This window comes from Dipodomys spectabilis, unplaced genomic scaffold, assembly GCF_019054845.1.
Source record: "Dipodomys spectabilis isolate Male_0828 unplaced genomic scaffold, ASM1905484v1 ptg000586l, whole genome shotgun sequence".
NCBI classification, from domain to species: domain Eukaryota; kingdom Metazoa; phylum Chordata; class Mammalia; order Rodentia; family Heteromyidae; genus Dipodomys; species Dipodomys spectabilis.
Window position 1 is genome coordinate 570413 of NW_024871263.1, and position 24516 is coordinate 594928.

The 24516-nt window shown below is 40.6% G+C and overlaps 1 protein-coding gene across 1 annotated transcript in view; it reads left to right on the plus strand.

Annotated features, from left to right (window-relative positions):
- Window positions 1–24143, plus strand: part of LOC122100581 (probable G-protein coupled receptor 83) — a 105476-nt gene extending 81333 nt beyond the window's left edge. Inside the window, exons 2-7 of the mRNA XM_042670906.1 lie at window positions 19459–19737; window positions 20323–20487; window positions 20677–21173; window positions 21790–21915; window positions 22933–23066; window positions 23467–24143. Of these exons, the coding sequence (XP_042526840.1) occupies window positions 19459–19737; window positions 20323–20487; window positions 20677–21173; window positions 21790–21915; window positions 22933–23066; window positions 23467–24118 (1853 nt within the window). The 3' untranslated portion in view covers window positions 24119–24143. The remainder of the gene's footprint in view (window positions 1–19458; window positions 19738–20322; window positions 20488–20676; window positions 21174–21789; window positions 21916–22932; window positions 23067–23466) is intronic.
- The last annotated feature ends 373 nt before the right edge of the window (window positions 24144–24516 follow it).

Genomic DNA, 24516 nt, shown 5'->3' on the forward strand with positions numbered 1-24516 from the left:
CAGTGATCGAGGAATATCAACACGAAATTTCAAACTCTACTACAAAGTCATAGTAATCAAACAGCTTAGTACTGGCACAAGAACAGAACTGAGGAGCAATGGAATAGAACTGAAGACCTAGAAATGAATCTACAGATCTATAGCTACCTAATCCTCAATAAGGAAGCTAAAAAATAGAATGGAAGAAAGACAGCCTCTTCAGTAAATGGTGCTGGCAAAATTGGTTAAACACTTGTAGAAAACTAAAGCTAGATACTTATCTATCACCCTGCACCAGAATCAACTCCAAATGGATCAAAGCAATACAGGAAGAAATAGGAGAAATTCTAGAGCTCCTTGTCACAGGCTGAAATTTTCTTTTCTTTTTTTGGGGGGGTCTGATCGTGGGGCCTGAACTCTGGGCTTGGGCACTGTCCCTCAGCTCTTCAGCTCAAGGCTAGCACTCTACTACTTGAGCCACAGCACCACTTCTGGCTTTTTCTTTTTGCTTATGTGGTGCTGAGGAATCGAACCCAGGACCTCATGCATGTAAGGCAAGCGCTCTACCACTGAGCCACCTTCCCAGCCCCTGAAATTTTTTTAAGAAAGACTCAGAAACACAAAAAATCAAAGAAAGGTTGGACAAATGGGATTGCATGAAACTGCAGGGCTTCTACTTGGCAAAGGACATAGGTAGCAAGATTAGTAGAAAGCCCATGGATTGGGAGAAGATCTTCACTAGCCATACAATGGACAAGGATCTCATATCTAAAATATTCTTAGAACTCAAAAATTAAATCCCCCAACAACAAATCCTCAAAACAACAACTGCCCAGTTAATAAGTGGGTTAAAGAAAGACTTCTCTGAAGAGGAAATAAGAATGGCCAATAGAACCATGAAGAAAAGCTCAACTTCTCTAGCCATAATAGAAATGCAAATCAAAACAACATTGAGATTCCACCTCACCCCAATTAGAATGGCTAGAATCAAGAAATCTAATCACAACAGACGTTGGAGTGGATGTGGCCAAAAGGGAACCCTACTGTATTGTTGGTGGTAATGTAAACTTGTCCAACCATTTTGGAAAGCAGTATGGAGGTTCCTCAAAAGACTCCATATAGAGGTCCCCTATAACCCAACAATCCACTTCTGGGCATTTACCCAAGTGATCACAAACAAAGCCATAGTAAAGCTACCAGCACAACTATGTTTATAGCAACATTATTCACCATAGCTAAGCGACCCAGATGTTCCTCATTATAATGGAATTCTATGCCTCTATCTGAAATGACACCACCCCATTTGTTAGGAAATATAGGTCCTACAGTTTCCCTCATTTGCACTAACTAGGAGAAGCAGAATCGTTCAAAAGCTATGTACATATCACCATATAAGATGATGTTAAGCAAAATGAATCCCAAGATAGGGACACAAGAGGTTTTATCTTGTTGCTGCTGCTTTTAATGTACTGTGTGATCTTTTTGTTTCTTTTGTATGTTCTGCCTCCATGGTGTAACCCCCATTTTCACTGTATTGGATTCCAGTGCCCTGTATCTTGTATATACTTTTTTCTAATTTGTGGAAGGGAAGGGAAATAACAAAATGCTGAAATAAGGATACAGGTTGACCCATTGTAACACTGAGATGTACAAGACATTATGTTGAAAACAAACTTTACATCTTTGGATGGTGGGGAGGGAGGAGTTGGGAAGGTGTGGAGTGAAGGGATAGTAGGGCAAAAACAAAGGAGGGGGTAACAATGCTTGATAGGAAATGCACTCATTACCTTATCATGTAACTGTAACCCCTCTGTGCAGTATTTTTACAATTATGTGTGTGTGTGTGTGTGTGTGTGTGTGTGTGTGTGTGTATACACACACACTCATATATAGCAAATGCTTGTGCAGGACTATTTCTTCCTCATGGTCAGTTCTGAAATGACCCAGGGTACGTTTGATACCATCAAGAGACCTGGGATAGCATTTTTAAAACTTCTCATATTCTGGGATTTAGGAGGTGTGGGTTCTAGTCCTAAGTGTACTGTTGATTTCTCATATGACCATGGATATCTCTATTTCCCATTCTGAGTGTGTTTCCTCACTGGGTAGAGATATTCAAGTCCTGACACTTTGTGATTACAGGGGTCAGCAAAAACTGACAGTTTTTCTCTTATAGAGAGTACAACCCCATATCCCTCAGCAGCAAGAAGGACACTTGCCTGAAATATCTCATCCCATCATCATGAAAGAATCATGCTTCACCTAATCAGGTACAATTATTTTTCCAAAACCTGAACTGAGGAGGCTAATTTCCCCCATCTCCAAAATGGTAATATTGTGCAGAAACGGGATCATGCATATTTTGCTGGTGGCGATGTAAAATACTATAATCACTATGAAAACTATTGAACAATTTATCAAATGAAGCATGGAGTATTCTTTGGTATTTTCATGGAGAAGTGAATATGTATGTTCCCACAGAAACATTGTACACGAATGTCCATAACAACTGTATATGTAATAGCAAACATGTTTTATTCAAATGTCTTTAACAGGTGAATAAATTATGCTATATCAATATCTAGGAAAACTACTCAGCAATGAAAAGGGGGAAATACTACTGGCACATACAATATTGATGGACCTCAAAGGCAATTTATATGGTGTTTATTTCATTTATATGATACCCTTAAAATTATAAGATTATATTGATTGAAAACAGAAGAGTTCTTGTTTTGGTTAGGGTTCGAGAATGGTATGATTATAAATGAAAGACTTTATAGATGAGAGAATTTCTTTATCATGATGGACTAATTCTGTATTTGGACTATAGGTATTGTTACATGAATCTACACGTGAAAAATTTAATAGAATTTTAAACATATACAAACATTTTAATATAGTCTTTAGTGTTTAATTAATAGTATTATGCCCATGTCAGAGTTCTGGGTTTGTATTAAGCATGCAACTGGATAAGGGTCATAGGGGAACATTAAAGAATTGTTTGAAATTTCTGATGAGTCTAAAATGATTTCAAACCAAAGGATTAAAAATTAGCTATATACAGAGCCCTTAGTGTAAATGGTAGTGTAGATTTTGTTTATCAGGCAAATCAAATCTATTGAACATGTAACCAAGAATATTTGAGTTCAGATCCCAGTTCTACTTTTTTAAATTTGGGAATATGTACAAATCTCTTGGTCTTTAGGCACTTAAGTTTATTCATCTAAATAGAAATGATAATATTTACTTTTGTGGTTGTGTTGATATTTAAAGTACCTGGATTATAATGAGTACCCAATATTTGCTCCCTTCCTAGAACTTTCCAGAGTTTTAAAAAGTTTGTCACTCGGGATTCCAAATTTCATGGATTCATACTGGGATACATAGAAGAAGATGTCAAGCAAAGATTTTGATATCTTTCAGCATTTTTATGTGCCAGGAGCCTGCCAGATTAAAAGGTCAGTATTTTCTCTTCAGGTACTTGATCATTCACAATAAATATCTGATCCCAGAAACCTGAGCCTTCCAAGTTCCTTATATTTAATCAGATATTTTTCCTTTCCTATAACAAATATTGCTGGTTTACTGCTTTGTCTACTGGAAGGTGCCATTTTGTAGCATTGGACTTGCATGTAGGACTTAGTTGGGCTCTTATAGATGGTCATGTGTTATTTCCTGTTTCATTCAAACCTCATGCATCATGTCATAGCCTGTTAAATTCCATCTTAGGAGAGCACAGGCTGTTGGAAAGTGCTCCATTATTTCCTACCCTGAAACTTCCAAAAATCCTAATGTTTGTACAGGTACCTCTGAGTTCTTAGTGAATTCCTTTAGCTGTACTATGCTCAGTCCTTTCTGAATAATAGATCTATCTGTCCCACTGTGTAGTTGCCTTTTTCTTTGGAGCTTACAAAGTCTCCTTCATTTCAACATCACTTAGCATGTTAGCATCGTAAGATTTTTTTTATTTCCCTGTCTCAGTACTGAGGCTTGAATTTAGGGCCTCATGCTTTCACTTGGCTTTTTGGTTTAGGCTAGCTTTCTGCCACTTGAACCACAGTCCCACTTCCTGCTTTTTGCTAGTTAATTGGAGATAAATGTATTGCAGACTTTCCTGTCCAGGCTTACTTTGAATTACAATGCTCTATTCTCAGCCTCCTGAGTAGCTTGGATTACATGCATGAGCCACCAGAATCCAGCATCTATTTAGATTCTTTTCCAGGCTTCTCATCAGTAAATGCTCAGCTATCTTTTCAAAAACCTGTAAGTCATTCCACCCATATATGCAGTCTATCAGTAAGTCCTGTCAATGATGCCACTTTATTTCCCAGTCCTACTTTACAGCTCAATTTTCTCATTTGAACAATGAAAAAGATCTGCCACAAGTTAAATCTGAATTCATGCTCTTGATTATTTTTTGATGCTGCAGGCAAAGCAATCTTTCTCAAGCTTAAATTTGATTATTTCCCTAACCTTTATATTTTTAGAGACATGCAAATGGGTTGGGATGAATATCAAAATCCTTACTATGACTAGTTGCCAGTGGCTTATACATGTAATTCTAGTTACTCAGGAATCTGAGACCCAGATGATTGGGGTTCAAGGACAGCCCAGTTAAAAAAGTCTGCAAAACTCTGTCTCCAAAATAAGCAGCAAAAATTAAAGCTAAGGGCATGGCTTAGATGTTAGAATGCCAGCCATAAGCAAGCAAGCTGAGCAAGTATGAGTCTTGAGTTCAAATCTAGCTTCTCTCTCTGTCTCTGTCTCTCTCTCTCACACACACACACACACATAAACTGTAAATGATCTAAAGGCTCTGCATTGTTTGCATGGGTGTTATGATTTAGATATTGTATGTGTTCCTGTAAAGGTTTATATGTTAACAGATTTGTCTCTAGTGTGGTGATGATAAATGATGGAGCCAATTGAGAGGTTTTAGTTTAACTGGAAGTATGCCCTCAGATGTGCAGCAATGCATGAATTCTCCCTCATACAGTTGTGCTTTAACATGGGATTTTTCTTCATGCATGTGCTCTTGCTATCTGCTCTGAGGTTGTCATCAGAGTTGACCTGATGCTTGTCCTCTACCTTCAAGTCTCCAGAATTGAGTTAAACAAATCTATTTTTGAAAAATAACATTTGTCTGCTTCTAGTATTTTGTTATGTGAAAAGAAAATGGAGAAGCACATTTGGGTTGTTTCCTCCAGCTCTTCTGCCATGATTTATCTCATTTTTCTGAAGCAAGTCTCATTGTTCTTGTTTTAGTTCCTTGAACCCATTGCCATGTCACAGACTATAAGTATGATACACATGCTGTTATATCTGAAACATCATCTCTCATGTTCATACACACATTGTCTTTACCTCACTGGATTCTGCTCTTCCTATAGCTAATAATTCACGTGACTTTCTTTGGGGAGCCTTCTGGGACATCCTCAACTAAATAAATGTTCTGTTTATTTTTTACCTTTTCATATGGCATGTGATTCTACTTCCAGACATTAATTTTACCTGGAACTTTACTACTTTGTATTCAATTAAAATTTTTCTCTCCTGAATTAAACGGTAAGCTCAGTAAAATGAGGGAGCAAGTCTATTTTGCTTGATGATTATATTCTCAGAAGCTAATACCATACCTCCATCCAGTAGGTACTCATAATTTTTCACAAATAAAGTAGATTAAAATCCTGAAGAAAATAGTTCCAGTAAGCTAAGGTTGGGATGTTTTTGGGGGGATAGATTAGAGAAGGAAAAGGGAAAGTACAAATTACATTTATTAGAGTTAAGCCAACGGGTGCTAGGAACATGAAAGTTGACAAAAATAATGGGTTGAGAACCTCAAATATCACCGAGTTCCTCTGGTTAGTGATTTAAGAGATCTTGGACTCCCTGTATTATGTCAAGTGGTTCCAAGTATCAAGGTTGTAGAAAAAGGAAGAGGAATAATTAAGAATCTTGTTGTGTTTGACAACACAGAAACCTGTAACTCTCTCCTACCTAAACTACCTAGCATCTCCTACAGTCAATGTATATCAATCCACATTTAGATTCAATAACTCACTACAATGATGGACGAAGGCTTTTTACAATGGAATGTAATTTAGAAGCAAATACCTCACTAGGTAAGTTTAGGCATCAATACTTCTATGAAGCTACCTCCAATCACTAGTGCTCTCTCTCTACCTTGGATATGCCTTTATCATACCTAATGGCATATAGACATACTTGTCTCAGTATTGCTCAAGTCAATGGCTGTGCCCTATTACATAGGACATAGGTTGTGTGCCAAGGCTCTGACCCAAGGTTGAAGATAGGACCAGACAGAGAATAGATGCTAGCAAATTGTTATGGAATGAAAGAATGTATCAATGGATGAAGCAAACCCTGAACTTTGACTCTTGAGCACCAAGTTATTCCATTGGACTGTTTTCCTTTCATCCATATTTCTGAAACAAAACCCCTTGTGGTTGATATGTTCTCAAAAAAATAACTCTCAATCTTTAACCACAAGATTTACATAGGTTTAGTATGCACTCTGATGCCCAACAACCTTGTGACTTTGGGCAAAAAACACTAACTTTGGAGTCTCAGTTCTTGGGATTTTAAAATGGGACAAATAAATCCAACCTTGCATGCATTATAGGTTACAAGACTTTAAGACAGTGGTTTTAAAAAGGCCCACTGCCATTATCAGATTTCTTGATTATAGCCATTCTAACTGGGGTGAGGTGGAATCTCAATGTTGTTTTGATTTGCATTTCTTTTATAGCCAGAGAAGTTGAGCATTTCTTTATGTGTCTATTGGCCATTCTTATTTCCTCTTCAGAGAAGTCTCTCTTTAAGTCTTTAACCCACTTATTAATTGGGCAGTTGTTGCTTTGAGGATTTGTTTTGGGGGGATTTTATTTTTTGAATTCTAAATATATTTTAGATATGAGGCCCTTGTCCATTGTATGGCTAGTGAAGATCTTCTCCCAATCCATGGTCTTTCTACTGATCTTGCTAGCTATGTCCTTTGCCATGTAGAAACTCTGCAGTTTCATGCAATCCCATTTGTCCAAACTTTGTTTGATTTTTTGTGTTTCTGAGTCTTTCTTAAGAAAATTTCAGCCTGTGCCAAGGAGCCCTAGAGTTTCCCCTATTTCTTCCCTGTATTGTTTGCAGGGTGTCTGCTTCAACTTTGAGGTCTTTGATCCATTTGGAGTTGATTCTGGTGCAGGGTGATATATAAGTATCTAGCTTTAGTTTTCTACAGGTGTTTAACCAATTTTGCTAGCACCATTTACTAAAGAGGCTGTTTTCTTCTATTTTTTGGCTCCCTTATTGAAAGGTGGTTATAGGTCCCATGGTTTCCCTTATTTGCAATAATTAGTATACGTCTAGGATAATCTTATCAGATGAGCAGAAAAGCTCAAAAACTGGGTACATATGACCATATAAGATGATGCTAAGCGAAATGAACCCCAAGATATGAACACAAGAGGCTTTTCTTTGTTGTTGTTGTTTTTAATGTACTATGAGATTTTTTTGTTTCTTTTGTATGTTCTTCCCCCTATAGTATATCCCCTGTTGTCACTGTATTTGATTCTGGTACCCTGCATCTTGTATATACATTTATCTAATTTGGGGAGGGGAAGGGAAATAACAAAATGCTGAAACAGGCATACAGGATGACCCATTGCAACAATGATCCACACAAGACACTATGTTGGAAATGAACTTTACAACTTTGGGGGGGAGGAGGAGTGGGGGAGGTGGGAGGAAGAAGGCATAGTAAGAGAAAAACAAAGGAGGGGGTAACAATGCTCAACATGAAATGTACTACTACCTTACTCATGTAACTGTAGCCCCTCTGTACAGCATCTTTACAATAAAATAAAAAAAGAAAAGAAGACCTACTGCCAATTCCAAGATGCTTCATATATGCAAGTATAGAATTATGCTTTTACCCGGTTTTGTCTTATATACACTTGAAGGCAGTGATTCTCTTTTTGCCTCTTCTCCAGTCCTTCAAGACCAAGGATAAACTGTCTGAATTCTGTCCATTAGCACAACTGGAGTACTTAGAGAACAAAGAGCTCAATCACTGACACAAAAGAGAAACAGAAAGCTACATTTCTAAGCCTGGGGAAAACCTCAGCTTCACAAGGCCTGATAATCAGAACAAAATGTAGGGGTGGGGGGGAAGGATGCAGGGGCATCACTTTTGCCACTCATGAAATCTCTTCTAGAGTTGCTTCAATAATCAGTCCTGCCTAGGGTTCTAATACAGAGCTAAATTATCCCAAATATGTTGGCATAAGAATACAGTTCACTTTCCAACATTTTGTGCTGATTCAAGAAGACATACTAACCAGTTTGTATTTAATTTAATTGCCCTTAAATACTATACTGCTTTTGGGATTCTCAACTACTCACCACAGTGAAATCACAGTGAGTATGCTCTACTTAATGAACTAAGGATGCATCTGGATTTGGTTTTTCTATTGTGGCCTTATTAAAAGTTTTCATAAAAGAGAGTAGTGAATAAGCAATTAGAAAATAGTGATGGACAAACTCTAGACCTAAACCTTTAAAATCTTGTATGTTTCATTAAGGCCATTGTGATCTTTGGGTCTGGGTCACCGAGGCACCTTTTGTCTTTGACAATCAATGATCTTTTCTACTTTGCATACATCCATGGCTCTTTCTGAGAAATAATCCTGGGAAAAGTGATTGGCAAGCCTGAGGAGGTGTAGTAATTTCAAAGATGTTTTGCTTGTTACATTTCACATTTCCACATTGATCAACCACCTTTAGCTCCTGGTGATTTTTCCCAGGGTTTATTTTTTTCCTTTTCATTACCCAGTTTCCAATAAGCCAGGGCAAGCCCTGCTAGCATACCACATACAACTGGGATTAGCATGCTAGGTATAAAAGAAACAAAGCCAAAAGTCATTCTGTTGATATGCTTTCAGGATGTTAATGTGGGATAGCAAAGAAGAAGAACAGAATTTGCCAGCTTATATTCTTTCCATGAAGCCTGTAGGAACTAAGTCAGCTCAGAGAATTCTGAAAAGCACTTGCACTTTTTTTTCCAATGGAATGTGGCTTGATATATGTTAAGCAGCTTCTTAAACTGAGCATGTGCCAAATGGGTTGGAGAATATGGAGAGGTAATAGTAAAAGGATGAGCAAGAGCCAAGTTCAACCTTTCAAGAACTAAGACTAGCCAGGCGTCTTGAGGGCATGGGTTGGGTTTGGAAAGATGGGGAAGAACAATGAAAGGGGTGACTTTGGTCAAGATGCATTGTACTCAGAAACTGACATGTGAAACTGTAAAAGAGAAAGGACTCTTGTTAGTGCAGACTGTAAGGAAAAAGAATCTAACACATACAGGAAGCAAGTCATGAGTGGAGATAAATGTAATATGTGCCTGCCAGAGCTCATATGAAGCTGGTGGAAGTGGCCCTGGCTATTGTAAACAGGTGAAAGGTTCATTAGGCACCATAGAAGAGGAGCCTCCATTTACCTACTTAACTCAAGGTCTAGAATAGCTTCATTATGGCTATTAAAATGACCCAAGCAGTAAGTCACCTAGGTAATTTATGCTGTTCAATTTACACTGTCCTCTACAGGTCAGAGAATAACCCCTAACTTTGCAGAGATGTATATGGGGATGGAAGAGAGGCTTTGTAGGAGAGAACTGCTTTGCCCTGGAACTTTCATTATTTTGCATTTCACGTGTACTCTTTCTGGCAAATGATTTTGGAAATTCAGAATGTTTTTCCATTCTTTTTCTACTCTTAGTGGTTCTTAAATTCTCTTTATGCTAACTAGAGCAATCTAACTATTCTAATGAAAAACAAGCATCTTTTTATATTCATATGAGCCATTTTTGCACTGTGGTCTGCAAACATGGCAGTATTTCACAGGCATTTATACACACTTAGTATTTTTTAGAAGCTTTAAAAATGTCTCCCAAATTCCTAAATCCTCAGATATATTAAAAACACTTTAGGAGTCAGATACAAGTATCAATAGTATTTAAAGCAAATCAGGTGATTCCAATTTTATGGCTGTTTGAAAAACAGTGGGTTAGTTTTTACTTGCAAGGCTAGTTAAGTTTCTCCTCTATTTAATTAAAATAAGTATCCTCTATTTTTTTTTTAAAGATGCAGCCAGATGCAGGTGGCACATGCCAGTAATCCTAGCTGCTAAAGAGGTTACCATCTGAGGATCAGAGTTGAAAGCCAGCCTGGTCAGGAAAGTTAGTGAGATTCTTTATCTCCAATTAACCACCCAAAACCTAGAAGTAAAGTAGCTCAAGTGGTAGAACACCAGCCTTGAGTTAAAAAGCTAAGCATGAATGGTGCTGGATAGCATCTAGACCTTGAGTTCAAGCCCCAGTACCAGCACTAAATAAATAAATATATGCAAAGGTGCCACATTTGAACTAAGATTTTGCATTTCCAATGAGCCTTCAAGTAACAGAGATGCTGGTGGTAAAGGGACTCGACTCCGAGTTCCAAGGAGCTAGTGGTTATCAGCATAGCTGGTTCCCTGCGGTTAAATGAGTAGGAGGAAGAAATTATTCACAATCTTAGCTGTGAATAGTTTATTTTCTTCCTTTTTGTCTACTGGGTACAAATAATTGAGTTAACCTTAAGCTTCAGTTCACAACAGAGCCATCTGTAAGGTCAACATCTCTCACATATTTTCCCCAGTGATTAAAAAATAATTAGGAAATAATTTCTGAGTTTAAAGGCTGAAATGCTCATGGTAAGGAGATGAGCATCTAGTAGAGAGAAGTTAAAAAATTCGAGAGATGCTAAGCAATGTTATGAATGCACATTGATAATAATACCTTATTGTTTAGATAGTGATTATTTATAAGAAACACATAGAAACCTTGTAACCATCCCAAGAAGGAAAGACATAGATTATTACTGCTAAGTAAACCAAGACTCAGAGCTACTTGGTGACTTCAAGGAGTTTATTCAAGGAGAAAGGAACTGGCCGAGAGGGAACCAAAACCTGTGGTCTCCCGGCAGAAAGACTAATGTTCTTTTCATTAAACAAAGAGACATCAAGATCAGCAGGTCGAAAAAAGGAGGGAGGGAGAGTGTTCCAAATCTGAATAAATTTGGTAAACATTGCCTTTTCAAAATGCAGAAATATAAAACAATAATAACTTGTTTAAATCTCCATTCATCAGGCAAAGGAAGATGATGGGCAGATGGCTGTTTGGTGATCTCTTGTGAGAAGAATATGAATTATGTCTTTAAAGTTATTTGAAATAATATGTTTTCAATGACAGAAGCTCCCTGCCAAGCACACTGCCTTCTTCGGACAGCATTTTTGGATGCTACCTGAATCCATAACCACAGTTTTGCAGCCCAATTTCCCTTGCTTGTCTTGGTGACCAGTATCCTACCTGCAGTGGGAAGGACCAATGTGGCCAGTAGGAGTTGAAGCTCACTAGCATACATAATAAGCCTACAGAGCAAATACAGAAATGTGTGACTGCACGTTATGCTTTGCTAATCTCTTCAATCTCCCAGTTCCTGCCTGCCTGTCTGTTGGCCAGATTTAGGGAGAAAAAATACTGCAACATTACAGACAATGGTAAGAAAGAGATATAGAAGGCTGTCATGAAAAAGTATGTTACAGTACAGGAGACTGAAGTTCAAGTAAATAATAAGAAAAGAAATAAGCAAATAAAAATATGGCTTTTGCTTTTTTAATTAATTAATTAGCTAATTAATTAATTTTCGGTGCCTGTCCTGGGGCTTGAACTCAGGGCCTGGGCATTGCCCCTGAACTTTTGTCCTCAAGGCTAGTGCTCCACCACTTTGAGCCACAGAACCATTTCTAGCTTAAAAAAAAGTCTTTAAAAAGTTGTACAAAGAAGTTGCTATTCAATGACATATTATGAGTATAATGAATCTTGATCAATGTCATCCCTTTAAAAATCTGCACTCTTTTGGTAAATCTGATCATGTGAACAAATGCATCCACTTGTACATTTTCCTGCTTCAGTTTTCCTGTCAGAAAAAAAGAGGATACTCGCAAAGGCTGTTGTTTCCATCAGATGGTATAAAGACTAAGAAAAGACTTACAGGTTTATAAAATATTCTAGACTGGATAGGAATCTAGTACTCCAGTCTTTTTGACTCTACAAACATGAGAAGAAGTACCAGAAATGATTTTCTTTTTGCTTATCTTTTGTGCCTATACTGGCTTTTATTTTTTGTAAACATTCAAAACTTGTTTCTACCTCAGGGCCTCCATATTTGCTGGGGTTTTTTCTCCCTTGTTTTCTACTTTGCTTGATTTCTCATAATTCAGGTCTCAGTCTTCTAATTACTATCTGTCCAGAGTGGCTTAATTCATCAACCTAATGACCCTTCCCCCACTGGCCTCTTTCTCTCTAGTACTTCATTACATTGTCTTCATAGCACTAGCTATGATGAGATACTGTTTTGCTTATTTGTTGTCAGCTTTCTTTGTGGGAATGCAAGTTCCATGAGGCTAGTGGTTTTTTCTATCTCATTGTCATATCTACATATGTGAATAGTGTGTGGCCTATAGTGGATATATGTTCCATGGAATATTTTGCAACTATTATGGCTTTCACTGTTAAGGAAAGAAGGTAATATATTTGCTTAATTGTTGGACCTCATTCTCATTTTTATATTATTTTTTCATATTTTATCTACTTATCTATTTATTTATTTTACTTATGTCCTGTCCCCAATGTGGCCATGGCTGTGCTTCCTGAGATAAATTAAGGGAAGATTGGGTGTTAATTCCAGCTGTCATCAATTTCTTACTATAAATTACAACCAAGTATAAGGTATCTCTAAGAACAACCCCCTCTATTTCAGATGTATTTACATAGATGAGAGGTAAAGATAATTTGCTACATTTTCAGTTGTTTCTAAACTGTGTCTACAGACTGAAATATAAAAGTCAAAAATAGGTTTATTGTTGTTTGTAATGACAGTGATGAATATTACAAAAGATTTGAGTTGGAACAGGCCTTAGACAATTCATTCCAACTTTCATGTTGTACAGATAAGGAAACTGAAGCCCAGAAAGGGCTAAGCAGGCTCCTTAGATTTCCTTGATTATATTTCAAGTTATAGGCAAGATAAGATTCAGAAGTGACTGTTTTTAACTATCAAGTACAAAAGACAAACTTCTGGAGATTTTCTTCTCTGGACTAGATGAAATGTGCCAATTAATCAGAGGGTTCTCATAAAATTCTAGCTTTGAGATTCCAAAATTAGAGATGTTAAAAGCAAGCATTCATTTGTTCGTTTAACTTATGTTTATTGAATTCTTTCTGTGTGCCAAGAAGGACTACATAGTATCCACTGGCAAATTATTCTTCCATTTAAAAAAGGGAGAAATAATATGTAACAACGAAATAGAGCCAACAGTCACAATGAAGCTTAAGGCAGTGCAAAGAGTTCTGGAGTAGACAGCAATCGGGGGGGACCTGGTTATAGGGCTGACTCACCCATTTTGGCCTCAGCCCTTCTTTCTCATGTTCTTACTGTCCCCACTTGTGAGAAAGTAGGCTTAGAAACCTTGTTCTCTGGTAGCTCCACTGGTTTTTAAATTTTATTATTTAAATATGGCAGGAGCCCAAACATAATTACCTCAATAAAGACTAATCTATTAAATGACAGAGAGATCATTTCCTGAATTCCAGTTTAATGAAAATGAGGAACTAAGGGAAAAGGAGAAAACTACAGAAAAATATCAGAAGCCTGAGCTCTCTAACTTCAGTCAGCAGCTCTGCTTGAGTCTCAGTCCTCTGCCATGTGTAGAGTTTAAATTAGATGCTCTCCAAGCATTGCCCCATCCATCCATACCTGTTGATCAGACTTTCTCAGTATGCTACTATTCCTGTGACAACAGCTGCCTCAGAAATTCAGCAGGATAAACGTGGATAACCAAATTGCTGTCTTTGTTAGTCTTTGACTAACCTGCTGAAAGTACTTTAGGTTAATTACAGCAGTCTCTACGACAAAATTGTGGCCGTAGATAGAGGGAGGGAGATTTCATTCTAGAAGAATGCATTCTGCAGACATGCAGAGCTGTCTGAACAGAGGCTGGGCTGGCTTCACAGAGATGTCATTGAAGATATGCAAAGTAGAGGACATTCAAACTCTCTGGGCAGGGAGACATACCTGAAGGTAGGAAGATTGAAAACGATGGAATTCTTAATATTATTTTTCTGAGTGAAAGATCTTTTGAGTGGTCAGTGCACTATTTTCTTAAACACACAGACACACAGACACACATACACATACATATATACATACCCCCCCCCACCCACATGATTTCATGAACTTCAGTGACTTCCTAAAACCTCTTTAAAGCTTTATGTCAGAAATGCTGAAGTCAGGAGAGTGAATTCCAGACATTATCCTTTCCATAGCCTTCTCTAGCACTATACTCCCAGCAGTTGTTAGCTATAAGGATCAGGAGGTAGAAGGCAGCCTCCCTTGCTCTCTCTCCATACCTCTTCAAGATCAGATCTCTCTCTCTCTCTCTCTCTCTCTCTCTCTGCTTTCACTTTTCTGTCTTTCTTAATGCCTCCACCAATGCAGTGAAATATCCCCCAATAAGAAGGCAGCCCCCCAAAAGCCATGTGTTTTCCAAAGAAGTGCTCTGATGCAGTTGGCCTTGCTTTTATCCACTTCACTGTTTCCTCTCAGTTCACAGAGATTGTTTAATCTTTTCTCCCCCCTCCTTCCTCTTGAGGATGCAAGGTTCCATCTGCTTTACAGTCATGGCAAAATGAGAATCCAGGGAAATATTAGGAAAAGAGATTGCGCTGATTACGTGTGACTCCAGAGGCTGAAGTGGGCCCTCAAGCTGGAAGTCACTGGAAAGCAGATTTGGGCTCAATGAAGAACTGAACTATTACTTGTTTGTAGTAGAAAAGGTACCATTGGGATTCCAACTGCTTTCACAAACTGAGATTATATAGTCTCCTTTTACTGAGTGACAAGATGGCAGGACTGAGAACTATGGGACTCCTCAACTCAGAAACTCACCTATGAATGTCTCATTGGTTTTTACCATCTCCCTAGCAGTTAGCAACAACAAAGTGATCACTGCCATCATTTGAAATGATGTTATCATAGAGTTTTCCTTCTACAATTTCCCTCTCCTTGATAGTGGGGCTGAGGTCCTGCTGCACAAAGGCACTTCAATATTCTAGAGTCACCTCTAGTCATAGGTACATTGACTAAAACTTGGTACCGTCCTCTGTGACTCCTTAGGTAGAAGCACTTTGGCAAATGGATTTGATCAGGAGACTGGAAATAGTAAGGTGTATTCCAGTGACAGCCTTTGCATTTGGAAAGGCTGTAAATTTGGGTATAAATCATCTTCATGGGCTTGTGAGCACTGCTTGGAAGTGGAGACATGGGGAGATAATCAGGATCTGGTTATGGATCGCTTCATGAGAGAGTGGGCCAAATGGTTAAAGGATGCTACCCCCAATAGGAGTCTCTAGGTCTGATAACACAGGCTTGTGAGCACATCCAAAGGATGTGGTTTCTCTGATTCTATTCAGTTTTGTAGCAGAGGGTACAATTTGGGGGGGGGGGCAATCTAACTTGGAGAAATGTTGGTGGAAGTTAAGCCTGTACATAGGTGATAGGAACCCAGATACTAGGAAAGGAATTTGACTAGATACCAGGGATGCATGAGGTTCAAGGTACTAACAGAGTTACTGGAAAAAATAATAAGTTGTTGAAACTCAAGTTACCTCCAGACAGGAGAAATGCATAATAATAAGGGACAAGATAAAGACCAGAGAATGTGTTCACCTCAGAATTTTCTCCTGTTATAGGACTTATTTTCTTTAAATTTTTTTTATTGTAAAGATACTGTACAGAGGGGTTACAGTTACGTGAGTAAGGTAATGAGTATATTTCCTATGGAGCATTGTTACCTCTTCCTCTATTTTCCCTTACTATCCCCTCCCCTCCCTCTTCCCTAACTCCCCCCTCTCCCTTCCCCGAAGTTGTAAATTTTGTTTTCAGAGTAGTGTCTTGTAGTCTCATTGTTACAATGGGTCAACTGTATCCTTGTTTCAGCATTTTATTATTTTATAGGACTTATTTTCTAAGTGAGATTAAATAGAGTAATAATGGAAGTTTGCAGTTCTCCTTGGTTCCTGAGTTCAGAAGGAAAGTGTCAGTCCAAGACTTATTAAATGCAAAGGCAGATCAAAGCTTGGGTGCTATTTCCTGTAATGGTTGGTATTTGAACAGAAATGCTGAGATCCTGGAAAAGACTTGGGAGAACTGAGGTCTTCACTAAGTGGGGAATCCAAGCTAGGTGCTGTTACCAGAAGTCTAGTGAGAGATGTAGGGCGTCTGGTGTGTGGTGGTGGTGGTGGTGGTGGTATGTGTGCATGACTTTGCTCGGTTGATTGCTTGATTTTGCATTTATGACATAGAAGATAGAAGATTAACACGGTAGTAATTTTACAGGAGAGAGGATATTCAATGTGAAATATAGTTGTGCAGATATTGAATGATCTGAACTGACTGAGACTGAGCAGCTCCAGAGAGGTACACAGCTGTAAGAACTAGAAGCTGTTTTGCCTGAAATGAAGGTTGTTTGTGTTCGCAGAGTTAGAAAAGATTTTGGAGTCTCTAAGGAGAGGAATTTATCCTGTGTTTGTTGCTAAGTTTTTATACTATGCAAAGCCATCCAAAGTTGGCATGAAGGGAAATGAGGCCAGGTGCATTCCCTGTCCTATAACCTAGAAAATAATTTTGTTGGGTTACAATGGCACAGTCACAAACTTGGAAGGTTGAACCCACCTGAGGATTGTTGAATTCTTTTAAAGCAACAAGTGTCAGTTTCTAGGAAGAAGACTAGAAAGGTAGGGAGAGAGGGGAAAGATACATACATTCAGGACAGACTAATAATTCAAAAAGATCACATGGATATATGTGATTATTCTTATTCTTATTGTGTCAAGGAATCTTTCCTCTGTCTGCCATACTATGTGACTATTTTATTCAACTCTCAGCCACACCATCTCCATGGAAATACTCAGAAAACACTGTAGTAAATAGAGAAATACATAGGAATAACAGATACTAAACTCTTCATTCAAATCATTTCCCCCATTCCGTGGAAAAAGCCAGAAGCATTTCCCTTCTTTGTGTTATTGCTGCAGATTTTGGTGGGGAAATGCTGAAATTTCAACCTCTCATCTGCCCTCCTATCTGCCCATTTCTGTCAGTCTGCTTGCTAAAACTCCAGCTCAAATGCTATTTCTTTCTGCAAAGTGTCCACTGCCCTCCTCCGGCACCATTCCTTCCTATGGCACTGACTAGATATGTGAACATCTTATGCCTGCCTGAAATTAACTATTTCCTGGATGTAGATTATTCTCTTTTGTACATTTATAACATGCTCAAGAATAATAATCAGACTGAATTCTCCTCTTTCCAATCCATTACCCCCTCTTCCCTTGATGGACTGCTACATAGATGGACTCACTGGCCCCAGGAATTTTTTTCTGTGTCCTGACTGCCTGAACATGCCTTGCAAGTTCACAGGCTTTGAGGACTCGTGAGTCAAGAAAGATCTATGTGTATCAGGACATGGAATGCCAAAAAAGCAGTGATGTTAAAGTAAAAGAAGCCAGACTCTGAAAAACAAATATCACATATTTCTCTTATATGTATAATTCAGAAAAAAAGACGAGAGCAAAATGGGCTAGTAGGGAAGAGGAATGAGACCAACAGGAGGGATGAGGGAAGAGGCAATATTTATATATATATATATGAAAATATATAATAATAAACCTAGTATTTTGTACAACTAATAAAATTTTGAGGATGTTAATATGATGAAAAGTATAATTATTCCTTGCTTTGCTGAATCTTGTACTAGGAATGTCATATGTAATGTTCACTTGTCCTGAGAAATCTAGGTGCTCCCCACCTTCTTTTGACAAAAGGCAGAAACTCTGTCTCAAAAAGGTTGAGGACTATTGTTAACAGGTTGGTGGAGGCCAACACTGCATCTTAGCAATCTTGGTTCTGCCTTTGCCTGCCAGATCTTTCCACATAAGATACCCATTTTCTTTGGGAGACCAGATGAGGGTCCAGGACAGAGAAGGTGCTTTCTTAGTACCCAGTTAAAATATACTGCCAAATTTCCAGTGGAAACTGCTGCAAAGAGATGGAACTAGAGATAATGATTCCCAGTCTCTGATGCAGAATACAATATTTATTTACTCCTTCAATATGTTTACTATGTGTCTCAGCTCTGTGGGTTGCTAAACCAAATAGTTCATTTTTTCCTGTTTCATTCCTATTTTTGCTCTCTCTCTCTCTTTCTTTTCTTCCTTTCTTCTTCCTTTTCTTCCTACCACCTTCCCTCTCTCTCTCTTTCTGGCTTCCTTTCTTTTGAAAATCAGTTATCTATTAACTATATAATTTCTCCAAGCTTAGGTCTACATCCAGAAGGCTTATCTTCCATGCAGACAATCAGGGTCTAGTTAGATTTTATGATTCCCTATTCAGTATTCATTTGTCAGTAGCCACTATCTCTCCATAAGTTTAGACACCCACAAGAGATTGAAAGATTCTCAGACCTCTCTGCCCCAACCCTTTCTTACTATGTGCCTGTGCTATGGCAAATAGACATACAGCAGGCAAAACAGGCAGGGAGACAGACAGATACAGATAGACAGGAACACACACACACACACACACACACACACACACACACACACACACACACACACCACCCAATGCTGCAGAAGTTCTCTTGCCTCTTTCATGAATGCTTGGTGATCTTCCATGCATGGATAGTAATAATGATTATGATTAATGAATTTCTCCTTATACCCAATATGTAATTATTGGCATTATTGATGCTAGGTGACTCCTTTCCTGGATCCTCCTGGAGAAAGGGGACGTAGTTACTGGCTTCTCCCACAGCCTTTGGGCAGTAGGGGGTGGCTAGGAATACAGGATTCGGGTTGTAACAAACACCAGGATTTTTCAGAATGACAGCTTACTGCATAGCAAAGGAGTCTTTTCTAGTCCTGGTGTTTCAGCAATTTGCTTTCTGGTGGGCTTTTCCAGACTCTCCTTGTCAAGCCTCAGTTTCTCTCCATGTAAATTAGTAGGAGAGAGGTAAGAGATGACAGGGAAAGGATATTAAGTATGAAAGAGGCAAGGTACGTTGTGTTTTGCCTAGTCCCCTCTAGGGACTCATCACCGTTGTTCCCGTTAGGACTCAAATGTCCCTGGACTCCTCAAGCATGGAGCTTAAAATTCCCAAGGGAAAAGGCACTCTGGGGCTACCAGTCTCTTTCTCACTGCAATCCCTCCCTCCTCTCCCCATGTCTGAGCTCCATCTCCCTCTCTCTGCTGCTTCTGAGTCTGACAGCACTGACTTGCAGAAGCTTTCTAAATCCTAAACCCTCTTCAGGGACGCACCCAGCCTGCTCACTAACCTGCCATAATCCAGCTCTCAAAGTGGTACTTCTGGATTTCAGAGGAGAGTGCGGTGTCTCTGGAGGCCAGACGCAGAACTCCTGGATCACCACAGGCAGTTTGGAGGCTGGTGAAAGAGTGTCCTGGCTGAGCTCGCTCGGTTCCTGGAGACCCTTATTTGAGCTCCCAAACCCCCTAGAGAGTTCCCACCCGATTCTCCAACTGCCCCCTTGTCTCATTCTTGTAACCTCCGGGACTATGCAGGCCTTTACTGGTGACCTCTTTCCCCCGACAGCTACCTAGGTTGCTGGACCGAGTGAGACATGGGACCATGGGTCCGTCTGTCCAGTTGGAACCATAGTCTTCCTATCCCCTTTTCAGTTCCCTGAACCACGGCTTCTAGCCGGTGTTTGGGGCGCTGGTGCAGAAAAGAAACGGAGAGTAAGAGAAAGGGGAGATGATTAAGGCAAATTATGGGGCTAGAAAAACCCTTAAGTCTAAGCTATCAACTGCAGCAGGATAGAAAAGGGGGAGGCAAAAGAAGAGCGGCAAAGGTGGGGGGGGGGGGCATGAGCTGTAAAGACTTTGCCAGCCCCTCCGGCGCGCCCCAGCCTGGATGGACTGGGCGGGGGGGGGGGGGGGTTGTTCAGCTTCGGCTTCTCATTGGCTCTCGCGCGGGCCCCTCGACTTTCTATAAAAGCTGACTGCAGAAAGCGCGGCGGGCACCGGCTCGGAGCGCTAGTGGCGGCGACCGGACTCCGCCCTGCCCACAGCGCCCGCCGGTTTTGGACAAACAGACAGACCTACAGACTGATTGAAGGCAACAGAATTTGAATCAGAAAGATCCCGGAGTGAGCAGAGGAGGAGCAGTGCCGGGGACGCCAGCCCCGGTCCCCTACTGGGGACGCGGGCTGCCTGCGCTCTCCAGGCAGCGGCGGCGAATTTTGGGAGCCAGCCGGGTTCGCCCGCCCCGCGCTCAGCTGCCCCGCGCAGCTCTCTAAGCGGGTTCCAGCCCTTCTTGCTGGTTCCGGGGGCTTCTTCCCCTTCCCCTTCCCCACCCCCAGACACCTGGGGGAACTCTCTCTCTCTCTCTCTCTCTCTCTCTCTCTCTCTCTCTCTCTCTCTCTCTCTCTCTCTCTCTCCTCCCTTGAGGATTTCTCTTCCCTTCTCCTTTCCCTGGAACCTCCTTGCCCCAGTCGCTGAAGGACCTTAGGGTCCACAAAAAGCGTCAAGCTGGACGCCCCGACCACGGAATCGCCCCTAGGGGCTTTCCCAAATCCTGGCACCATGAGCTATGGGGATGAGCTGACTCCCGAAGCTCTGAGCGTGCCCAGCGGCTTTGATGACCTGATCACCTCCACCACTTCCCAGGTGCTGCAGGCCATGTCTAATGCCGCTTCTGCCGTGGGCCATGCTGGCAATGGCAAGCTCTCCATGACAGATAAGCTGCCAGGCCAAGCACCCAATACGGGTGACCTGGCTGACACATCGGGTCCCATCAGTTCTGAAGTAGTGTCCCAGGACGAGAGCGTGCAGTTCTGGCTAGTGATAGGGTACACCATAGTGGTCTTTGCTGCCATCATAGGCAACTGGGTCTTAAACCACGTAATTATGAAGTACAAGAGGGTGCACACGGCAACTGGCCTCTTTGTCGTCAACATTTCTGTGACCAACATGATGCTGGCTCTTCTCAGCTCTCCCTTCACTATGGTAAGCAGGGTGTTGAGGAGGGTGGCTACGGGGAGCTGGGGAGTAGCTAAGGCATAACTTTGCTCTTTGGGGGAAGGGAGGGAGCCTTGGAGTAGGTTGGTTTGGTTTGGAGAATATTTGCCGTTTTCCTGGAGACACATTGGCTGAAAGCCATTGAAATGGGTTTGGAAATATGGGGGTGGAAGAGGTAGAGACAAATGGAAACTGGCAAGACTGTTGTTACTGAGCTCATCTTCCATCTTGGCAGAGGCTGGGAAAAACTAAGCTTGTTCCTCTTCCCCAGAGAGGCAGTGGGGACCTGTTGCAAGTGAGCTTTGGGTTGACTTGTGAGTTTGCATTGAGTCACAAAGAGCCAATCTTAGTTTACCCAAATATTGGGCTTGGACTACAAGGTAAATGATTGATAGCTTTTGTGATATGGTATCCTCTGGCACCTTCAAGTTGGACCATGGAAAAAGCATGAAAATTGTGGTGTGAAAATGTTTCTTTGCTTCTGAAGACAATCATGCCAGCAGTTTGGTGAAACAAGAAGGCTTTGATTTGTATTTTGGGGCTTTGTGAGGGGGTGAGACTCAGCCTTGAGTCCTTGAGCCTTACAGAGCCTTGTCTCCCACAGGTGCGCTATCTGTGTAATTCTTTGGTGTTTGGGAAGATGACATGTCACCTCAGTCGCTTTGCCCAGTACTCTTGTGCCTATGTTACTGTGATGACCATGGCTGCTATTTCTCTGGATCGACACCGGGTATGTGCTTCCCAGGTCTTGTGAAGGGATATATTCTCCTCTTAGGTAGACAGACACAGGTGAGATTACAAACAATCCAGAAAGTTCTTTTAGTTTCTTGAGACAATATATGTAAACATATATGTCTAGTTTAGGAGAATTGCAAAATGGTGAAATGCAGACCTTTCCCAAGTCAAATTTTACATAAGACAAATCTACCATTTTGATTTGGTTCTATGGGAAATAGAGATGTGGCAAATGGACACATGATCAAAGAATGTTCTCATGGAAAACAGTTTCTATTTACTGCATTGCGGGTCTAGCCAGGGGTGGGATGAGTCAGAAGTGGGTGTGCCTTCAGATTGAATGGTGGATTGGGTCTGGGAGGTGGGGGCGAGGGAGGGTGGAGGAATTTAGGAAGAAGAGACTTGAGGACAGAGCTGGGAGGAGGATTGGCAGTGATTTAAGCAGAAGTTGGGCGGGGGGCGGATGAGAAAATGGGAGGGGTTACACAGTCAATCATTTGTGAGGGAGCTAGAAAGTGGGTGGGATAGCATTGAGGGGTTTGTGTCTAGAGCTTTTTGGGAGGAAGCCATAGGAGGATCTAGATGATAGGAGGCAGATAGAAAGAGAGATGAAGGAAGGAGGGGCTACCTAGGAATCAAGGTGTGAGGGTATAGAAGGAGAAGGGAAAGAGCTTGAAGGGAGCTAGATAGGTGGGAGGGATGAAGGAATATGCAGAGTGCTTATCCATTCATATGTGACAAAGGAAATATAAAGCACTCTTTTAGGTATACATCACTGTTCAACATGAAACTTTTCACTCAGAGTCAGAAGCTTTAAAACCAGTCCACTCATAATTACCTAATGTTGCTCTTTGGTAAAATAAAATCTGGCATTAACTACTAAATGTCAAAGCACCTTACCTTCCTACCTATCAAGTCTTTGCACCTATGAACCAGAATGTCAGTTGATGAATGGCTAATAAGTAACCCTAATTTGAATTATTGAATTGGGTGGGGGTCCTTTTCATTTCAGGTTATGCTTTACCCTCTGAAGTCCCGGATTACTCCCATGCAAGGCAATGTTTGCATCATTGTCATCTGGATTGTGAGCACCTGTGCTGCTTTGCCACATGCTGTTTACCAGAAGCTTTACCAAGTGGAGTTTGGGTAAGAGGATCACAAAATGGTTACTGTTCAGATGACCTTGAAAGCCATAGGGAACTATTCATCAAATAGATGCTTGACTAGGACATTTCAAGATGTGGTTACAAAAATAAATTTTCTAAAGGAGTATTTATTATTATAGTTCCTAACAACTCATCCAGTGAGTTATTAGACATATACTTTCTTGTTTATGGCCATTATTTTTCCTACATTATACACGAGAAGTCTGGATAAGGTGAATTCCAGAACTCCTTGCTTTATAACTCTAGGCTTTACACTAAATAGAGATACAAACAGTACATATGTTTATTCCTTAAGGCCTATTATTGTAGCAGTTCACTACAAAGCCTTAAGGAAAAGGCAAATGAAGCTGATGGCTTCCTTTCTCTGTTTTATAACCTAGAAACGTAACTGAGGAAACTGCCTGCCTTCCCAGTTTCCCATACACTTCAGAATCCACATGGAAGTACCTTGATCTGGGCACCTTTTTGATTTTCTTCATTTTGCCATTGCTGGTGCTGGTGGTTGTGTATGGTCATGTGGCCAAGAAGCTGTGGATCCATAATGCTGTTGATGATATCAATATTCACACCTACATCTGCCAGCGAGGAAAGAAGAAGCAGACCCTGAAGATGCTGATGACGGTGGTGCTTGTCTACACCATCAGTTGGCTCCCACTCAACCTCTACCTGGTGCTGCTGTCTAGTGAATCCATCTCAAGCAATAATGGTCTCTACTTTTTTCTCCACTGGCTAGCAATTAGCAGCTCCTGCTACAACCCCTACATCTACTGCTGGCTCAGTGATAGCTTCCGGATTGAAGTTCAGAAGGTCATCATGGAAATCCAGAAGATGATCCTAGATGGAATCAGCCGCCTGAGGGGAGAGCACCGCCGACTGAGCTCGGTCTCACCCACCCAACGTCCTGCCTGGGTGGACCCCAATCCTGGAGTGCCCAAGTTCCCACGATTCAAAGATTTTGATGAGATACCCAGCCCCCCTCCTTCCCCACGGGTGGAAATTTCTTTCCTCTACCCATCAGTGCCTAGAGTTTAAGCTGCCCAGACCGCGATAGGTTATCCATCCTCAAAATACTTGATATAGGATGGGACCAAAATAACTGATTCATTTCTCATGAGCGAGTGAGAGGGGGGGGGGGAGGGAGAGGGAGGGAGAGGTGGGAGGGAGAGAGAGAGAGAGAGAATGTGTGTGTAGAAAAGTCAGTACTTGAGGGATGGGGGCCATATGAACCATCATATGTCTCACTTTTTCATTTTCTTCTTTATGCCTTTTTCCTCTTCCCTTTCCTATTTTTTCCTCTTCCCTTTCCTATTTTTTTCCTCTGCTACTCAAAGAAAGATGCTCCTCTCCAAAATGAAGACATGCACAACTTAGCACTTCAAAATAAAATTTATGAAAATCCTCTTCTCTGACTCTACTTTTACTATCATACT